The sequence below is a fragment of the Parus major genome, chromosome 27 (genome assembly GCF_001522545.3).
Source record: "Parus major isolate Abel chromosome 27, Parus_major1.1, whole genome shotgun sequence".
NCBI lineage: Eukaryota > Metazoa > Chordata > Aves > Passeriformes > Paridae > Parus > Parus major.
In genome coordinates, this window is record NC_031796.1 from 3,131,866 (window position 1) to 3,140,517 (window position 8,652).

General features: G+C 48.4%; 1 protein-coding gene across 2 annotated transcripts in view; it reads left to right on the forward strand.

The window, feature by feature from the left end:
- The window catches only part of MYO1D (myosin ID), a 155,826-nt gene that overhangs the window by 97,938 nt on the left and 49,236 nt on the right, over positions 1-8,652 (forward strand). For both annotated transcript variants that reach the window (XM_015651322.3, XM_019009080.2), the window contains exon 21: positions 372-526. In XM_015651322.3, the coding sequence (XP_015506808.1) occupies positions 372-526 (155 nt within the window). The remainder of the gene's footprint in view (positions 1-371; positions 527-8,652) is intronic.

The following is an 8,652-nucleotide window of genomic DNA, read 5'->3' on the forward strand; positions in this document are numbered from 1 at the left end:
GGGGGGACATTCCCTCACACCTCCCAGGCTGCTGAATTCCACAAAGCCGCTCTTGTTTCACCTTGCTCAGCTGCTGGGGGAACACCCACCCAGTGCCACCCTCAGCTCTGTGGTGGAGGCTGGGAGCATCCTGAAGAGGACAGAACCACCCTGGCCATGCCAGAGGCACAGGGAATCATGGAATCATGGAATGGTTTGGGTTGGAAGCAGCTTAAAGCCCATCCAGTGCCACTCCTGCCATGGCAGGGACACCTCCCACTGTCCCACGGTGCTCTCAGCCCCATCCAGCCTGGCCTGGGACGCTTCCAGGGATGGAACATCAACATTTTTATATCAGTACACCCAACACTGTTCTCCCTTTCTCTCCACAGCTGGTGGGGCTGTCTGTCTCCAATGGGAAGGACCAGCTCGTGGTGTTCCACACCAAAGACAACAAGGATCTCATTGTTTGTCTCTTCAGTAACGACCCCTCCAACGACAGCAGGATCGGGGAGCTCGTGGGAGTCCTGGCCAGTCACTTCAAGAGGTCAGTGCTGGGTCTGGGGCTGCTGGACACCCATTCCAAAGTTCCAAATCACCCCTGGAGTCTCTGTGGTGTGGGGCTTCAGCTGGAGCTGTGGTGCTTCACTGCAATCCTGGGATAGCAGAGTGACCTTTTTTCCTGACATTTTTAGGAAATGCTTTTCACCTACAGCACTTTGTTGCCTCTTCTGCCTTCCCTGTATGGTGTGACAGCCACAGGTGTTTGGGGGACAAATATCACTGAAGGAGCACTTGGAGTGTGTCACAATGGCTCCTGAGGGCTTCCTACACACAAACTCTTCATATTTAAAATGAAGATGGAGCTTTTCTTTGCTCAGATTTCCCTCCTGCCCCAGTACCAGCAGGTGATTTATTGCCTGAGCTGTGCAGTGTCATCTCTGCTCCCTGAAGTCTGTCTGTCTTGTAAATCCCTGAGCCAAAGCTGGTGATTGGGTATGGGATATCTGGGATTGAGCTCCTGGAGCAGCAAGAGTCACCTGGATCCCAGGAGTGAATTCCAGACTACCCACACCTGCAGGCAATGGCTGCACTGCAGCCACAGAAAAGAACTCCAGGGAGAAACAGGGTGTGGAGTGAGCAGACCTTTGGGTTGTTCCCTGGCTCCTCCAGAGGAGATTCCCAAGAGGAATGATGCTGCTCAGCAAGTGCAGCCTTGGCTTTGCTGTTCACAAGCTCCACAGGACTCATAAAGTGGAGTCTTTATAGGTAAATCTTCATATAGAGCTGTGAGTGGCAGGAAAATGAGAGGGAATTTTGATCACTTTTGGTATTTTTCCATGAATTCAAGAAGATTGTGCTGGTCCAGCCCCCCTCACCACCACGGTGTGAGGTTCAGGACTGGCCATGCTGGAGGCAGAGGCTGAGTCCATTGAAAATGAATTCTCACCACTGGTATAACTTGTTTTGAGAAATTCAGTGCTGCAAAGCAACAGAAAACATTCTCTGGTTTTGCTTTTACCTAAATATCATTTCATGTGAAAGGCAGCTGCTCTTGCAGGCTCAGGAGATTCTGTAAAGCAATGCAGTTTATTTGGGAACCCTGGAAGTCCCTGGATTTCTTCCATCCAGCATCACCTTCAGGTGGCTGATGCTCCTCAGGGCCTTGCCAGGTCTCTGATGTGGGCACAGGCTGTGTCACTGTTGGTGACACTCCAGCTCCTGTGTTCAGTGACCAATTACCCAAAATTGCTGTTCCTTTTGCTCAGATGGGTCCCCAAGCACCAGCCCTTGTGTCACCTGTCCCCCCCTCAGCCCCACACAGAGGGGCTTCATTTTAACAAAGGATATTGTGACCATCAGCCTGAAGCACCACACCATTCTCCTAAAGGTGGAAACTGCTGATTCCCAGTTTCTTACACTGATTTTAACAATGACATTTCTATCTTTAAAAAGAATTGGGTTTAATCTAATCACTGTCTGTAGGAGAATGGCAGTTAAATACATTTATGTGCTGATCAGGTCCACTTAACACAATATTAGCATTATTTTAGTGCTTCAAATGACAAATCTCAGCACAGCTGGGAGAGCTGGTGTAGAAGCCTGTTTTTCTCCAACATCCAGTAAAAGTTCCTGGCTGAAGGGAAATGCACAGGACAACTTGCATTTGGTTCCCTAAATACATAAATGTTATGGTTTCCCTCCTGTAATATCTGTAAATCAAAACATTCAGGGATATATTCATGTTTTCCATCACTTCCCATTTTCCTAGTGTCAAAAGCTCCTGTCAGTGAATGGAATTAGGTGATCCCTTGCTGAACAGGCACTGGGGGAACTCCTCATTAGCCAGGATTAGCTGTGGGCCTCTGGCAGGGGTTGGGTTTCTGTGTCCTGCTGAGGAGCAGAGACTGGAGCCAGCAGGAATCTCGAGGTTGCTTGGGATCAGTTGCTTGGAAGATCCCACCCATGGTGGGGTTTAAGAGCTCTGATCCACCAGCATATGGGAGCAGCTCCTGTGGGATCTGTGGCTCTCTCTGAACATTAAATGCAATTTACAGCCATCTCAGCTCCCATCCTGAATCCCTGCTGGGAGGCTTTAGCAGGGCTGAGGTGCCACAGGCACCTGAGGTTGTGTGGGGTGGGAGGTGATGATCCTTTAACTGTTTGTGTATTAAAATCATGTGAGTCCAGTCCCATTCTATGTCTCAGGAAAGGAGAGGAGGAGGCTGCTGGTGTCACCTGAGCTGAGAACACCCAAAACTTCTCATTCAGATGCTTTCTATCAGGTTTTATTCTTCTATTCCAAACTCTTTGAACTGGGAATTTCAGTGCTGACACATCTATTTGGGAATTTTGGTCATTTTCAGCAAGAAATAGCTTGGACAGTTTAGAACAATTGTAGAGGTGACATCTCTCAATGCTGCATTCTGGAGCTGCTTTTGGGCACAAAGGCCAAACATTTGGGAATGTTCTGCCTAAGTTCACATTTCTTTGCATCACCCATGAAAGCTTCATGAAGCTGTGTCTTTAAAAGCTATTCCTGGTAGAAATTGTCTTACTCTGAGATTGTGGTTCACATGTAAGTGTTTAAACAGGGGAGAGCTAACATGAGGCTTCTGTGAGCTGTAACATTTTTAATGGAGTTAACAGGAGTTCAAGTCACACTTCTACTGAGTCAGCTGGATTTGGGGTTTTTTTACAATGCAGCTGAATTCCCAATAGAAATGATGGGAAGCTGGATGAGCTGTTGATGCAGTGGCCACAGTAAGTTCATGTCTGCCTGCAAAGCCGTGTGTAGTGTCCAGGAGCTGAGTTCCCCTGGGCATTTCCTGGCTGTCTCCACCTCAGGGATGGGCATCTCCTGCCAGAACCCAGGAGAGCTGGGATCCAGTGAGTGGCTGGAATAGCTGGGAAGATGCAGTGGTGCCTTGCAGGAGCTGCTGTGTGCCATGTGGCTGATGTTTGTGCCCCTGGTGCCCAGCAGGAGCGCAGGTGCTGTGCTCAGAGCTCAGTGCTGGGAGCTCTGCCTGTGGGTCCCTGGGAAAGGGACCTGAGGAGCTCTTGGAGGAGAGGGGGTGGGTGTAGAAGGGAAGGATTTTATTTACCCTTTCCATTTTGCATCCTCACAGCCCCTCAGGCTCTAGAAGATGTCTGGAGTGATCAGAGCAGGGCACTGAGGACTTTCTGGGTGCTCTTCACCTGAGATGACCCAGCTGTGGTCACCCTGCAGTGGCTCCCACCCATGTTGGGTGCTCCCCATGTGGGTGATCAGGGCCCTGGGGGTGCTCAGGTGTCCCCAGGGAAGGTGCCCAAGGCCCATCCTGTTCCCAGGGGTCATTCCCTGCCCAGTGGGAGCAGGCAGGGTTTGTTCTGTCTGGCTGCCCATGTGTTGGGGTCAGGGAGTCACTGCCCTGCTCTCCAGTGCTTTCTGTTCCCTAATCCCCACATTGGCCACAGCCCCAGCCCTTGGGCTCCTTCCAGGATTCCTGGAGGGAAGGGGGAGTTAAAAGAGCAGTCAAAAGCAATCCCTGCAGTACTCCAGCAGAAAATCACTTGCCTGAGGATAATTTTATATTTTCCATTGCACTTTGGGACCTGTCAGCCAGTTTTAATCATTAGTGTGCACTGCATTCATTTTCCTTAGTTCTGGGGCCTTACCCTGGAGCGTTGGCTCCGGTACTGATGGAGCAGGAATTCACACAGAGGGATCTCAGACTGCCCCAGGGGCTGTGGCTCCAGGTCCTGCTCCACACAGAGTTCCTGATGATCCTTAGGAAGATCACATTCCCCTCCTGTCCCTTCCTCCTGCCCTGAGTGCTGTCCTTGTGTTCCATCCCTGTGTCTCACTGCATGAGTGAGGCAGCAGCAATTTCTCTGCTTGGGGAAGTGGAGAGGTTTGGGTGTTGGATTTGGTGTCACCTGGACATGTGTCACTGTAATACAGGGATGTGGCTGTGCAGGTGGAATTTATACATAAATGACATGTGTAAATTGGGGAAAATCCATGTGTATACATGGACAGGCACATGTCCCAGAATCCTGGGGTGGTTTGGGTGGAAGGGACCTCAAAGCCACCCAGTGCCACCCCTGCCATGGACAGGGGCACCTTCCACTGTCCCAGGCTGCTCCAAGCCCTGTCCAGCCTGGCCTTGGGCACTTCCACGGATCCAGAGGCAGCCCCAGCTTCTCTGGACACCTGTGCCAGTGCACAGAATATCTGGAAGAATTGGGGAAAAATATGTTTGTATTTATGTAAAATGTAGGAAATTCTATGTATGTACATTCATGTGCAGAGGTGTAAAAAAAACCTGGGGGAAATCTGTGCCCTCAACCTTTCAAAACCAGGCCCAGGTTTGCTGGAAGGTGCCCAGGTTGCCCAGGCTTCCATTCCAAGGCAGACATGGCTGGGGAAGCACATCCCAAACAAAACATCTCTGTGCCTCCCTCATCACACAGAGACACAACTGGTGTTAAAGCTTTTCCTGCTGAATTCTGAGCAGAGCAGGAGCCTGGGATGGGAGAAGTGAGGTCACACCTTGGTGGGGTCACACCTTGGTGGGGTCACACCTTGGTGGGGTCACCAGAGGCTGCTCATCCCTTGGGGTGGGTGTAGGGAAACCCAAGGCTGAGCTGGGGCTGGAGGAGACACCTCAGGGTATTCAGAAAAGCCTTTTTTAAGGAAAAAAAGAGCACTTTGACTGTTTCCCTGGAATTCAGAGCTTCAGCCATAGAACTGGAACTGCTCTGGATCAGGGATGAAGGGTTATTCCCTTCACAAGTCACTTCAGGTAAATCCTCCCCAGAACTGCAGCGATTTGGGGAGGTTGGATCTGTTTGGTGCAAAGAGAAGAACTCACAGATGTTGATTTCTGGTGTTTTGCTCTTTGCACCAATGGTGGCAAAAAAACCTTCTGCAAACACAGTGAAGTGCAGGGGTTTAAATGTTGCCATTATCTCAGAGGTGGTGTTTGAGGTGATGCTCCTGGAGCTGAGCAGGGATTTTGTTATTTGGTCTGAATGCAGAGGGGTTTGTCAGGGAGATGGAGACAAACACCCCATAAATACCCATTTTCAGGGGTTTGTCAGGGAGATAGAGACAAACACCCCATAAATACCCATTTTCAGCTCACTGTGTTAGAGCAGGAGCATTTGGTACATTTTTGGTGCTGTCTGTAAACAAAGCCAGATGAGATTTAACTTGGGATAATTTTGATTATTTAGGAAAAATAATGCTCAGCTCAATGATGAGCCTGATCTGGAACACAAATCATTTGATTAAAATAGCTTCAAGATTTTTTATTTGATTTTTTTTTCCACTGATGTGGAGAGACAAACCTTTAGCTCAGGCCCAGGAATCAGGTGATCAGGGGTTAAACCTTCAATTTGTTATATAAAGATGCTTTTTCCTATCAAAACTGGGCTGATTTTAATCAGTGTAAGATTGTTCCTTTCTTTTAAAGCTGTTTACCTTTCTCTGCTAGAAACCTTGATTAACTGCTGAGATTCAGGGAGCAAAGCCAGGAGCATCTTCTGTGTAGCCAGGACAGTCGGGAGGGGACCATGGGGACATTAATGATGCATTTTTGGGACAAAGGAAGGAGGAGGAGCCCAAAGTGGTTCAGGAGAACAGGAGCACCCAAAGCCTCTCCCTGAGGAAATAACTGTGTCCTGGGCAGAGGAGGGGTGGCATCCCTGGCATCACAGGAATCTCTGGCACTTCAGCATTGAGGAGATCCCTGAGCTGATGGGGTCACAGCCAAGGCTGAGGGGGTTCATCATTTTTAATCATAATCCATTTTTAGGCAAGTTCTGCTGGGTTTTGTAGAGAGTCTGGACCCCCAGGTAGCAAAGCAGCTTTTAAGCACCAAGTACTTGATCCTGCAGAAGGGCAGTGGCAAAGGGAAAATAATTTCCTTATACAGAATAAATGGGGAAATAAACAAACTGGAAAAATTGTCTTGTCTTTGTGGCTACCAAAAAAAATAAATTCTAGGCATTAGCTAAGATTTGCCTTTGATTTGTGGTGTTTCTGAAGTGGGACAGGGCTTGGAGCCACTGGGTGATCCTTAAGGTCCCTCCCAAGCCAAGCCATTCCATGATTCCCCAATAATCATCTCTGGTAATTCCTCTGACGACCTCACAGTTGTAGCTTGGGTTGAGAAATGATTTTTCCTTGGGAAAACAAATGGAAGATTTGTTGTTTTGAGTGACTCCAGGGCATGGAGAGGTGGAATTACAGCACCCTGGTGAGACTCTGTCTCTGGTTTAATTCTTTTACATCCTGGGAAACTCCTGTTGCAACAGAGTTTTCCCAAACACTTGTCTTGTGGGAAGGGAACTCATCAAGGAACTCAGAAGAGGATCATTCCCTTCCTTAAACTCATCTTCCCTCTGCTGCTGCTGCTCATCCTCCATCTCTGAGTGGTCCCTGGCCAGGGAAGCCTCCCCAGCTCACACTCCTTTGGAAAAGCAGTTTTTTTGTTACACTTTTCAATGTGTTCCTGACTCTCTCAGTCCTGGATTTGTGATACTGAGAGCACAGCGAGCTCAAGGGAGGGGTCTGGGCTCTCACCAGGCTGATGAGTTTGTGTGAATCCTTTATTTGAGTCCCAGCCTTTGCATCTAAAAGGCAATTCTTGTGTCTGATAACATAAAGAGTAACAATTAATTGTATTTCATGGCTTTCCTTTGAGTCCAGAGAGGTTTATTGGTCAGCTTTCCTTTCCTAATCTACCTGTGCCCTGCTGACATCATGTGTCAGCACCAATTTTGTCCAAAACCTTCTGGAAAGAGGATTCAGTTCTATTCCTTTTCTCCTCTATTCCAGCATCCCTGTGTGACTTTGGTGCTTTCCCTTCTCTAAGCAGCTCCTGGATGCTAAAGCTCCATGTCCAGGGTCCTCCTGGGAGGGAGCTCTTGGTAAAAATGAAGTTACTGGGGCTTGAGGTGCTGAAGGAGGATTTCAATTGCTGGAATTGTTGTGTTTTCAGGAAGTCTTCCCCAGGGCACTTAAAAATCATGGATTACTTTGGGAATTTGGACCCAGGTTTCCTCAGTGACTGTAATTCCTGGGAAATAGATCTCTGGTGACCCAAAAATCCTCTTCAGTGACCAGAGGTGCTCCCCAGAGAAGCAGAAGGGCACAGGCACTCTCCAGCCCACCAGCCCAGTGTGATATTACACAAATGATCTTAGCTCTCACTGACCTTCTGCAGAGTTCTTTGAGTTTCCCAGTTCATTCCCTGTCTCCATCTAAAGGATTTGCTGGGTTAAACAGGTGAATCCTTTCCATCCTCAGACAAGCCAAAGCACTAGGGTGAAACTGGTTTTTTTTTGTGGTCTGGGGGGAAAAAACAGCATTGAGGCTGTCAGAAGAGATGAGACAGTCCTAGAGTAGGAAATTCAGAGCCATCCTCCTCCTCCTGCTCTGCTCCTTCCCCTGCTCCTCCCTCAGGGTTTCAGAAGCCTCAGACCCCTAAATATGAACATTTTCTTTTTAGAGCCCTCAGCATTTTCTGTGTCATTTTATGAGGCTCTGTCCAGCTCCCTGCTTTACTTGACACATTTATGATCAGAAATTAGATCAATTAAGGTAATCACCCCTGAGGATCTGGAATTCCTGCACCCTGCATCCCACAGCTGCCCTTCCCAACCCAGCTTCTGTTTTGGTGCTGGGAACTGGGGATTTCCTCCAGCACAATCAGTGATGTGGGAACAGGAAAATGGAAGTTTCTCGTATTACAAACGCCTCCCTTATCTGGCTCTGGGCTCAGTTCAGTATTTCATTATCACAAATTATTATTTTCAATCTTGAGCTGCAGCTCTCGGCACTCATTCAACACTTGGAAGGTTTGACACAAATCCACAATTTTTCTTTTCCTGGAAATGTTCAAAAACCACATGGATGTGGCACTTGAGTGAAGAACAGGGTGGTGGTGCTGGATTGACAGTTGGACTTGATGATCTAAAAGGTCTTTTCCAGCTTTAATGATTCTGTGATTCCATGAACCATCACCCCACCCCCGTTAACAACCTGACAGAAGCAGGAAATGTCTCCTAGAAAGTGTTGGATGGTACAAACATAGCCCCAAATGCTCTGCTGCATCCCAAAATCCCAGAAACCCAGAATGGTTTGGGTTGGAAGGGACCTCAAAGCCCCTCCAGTGCCACCCC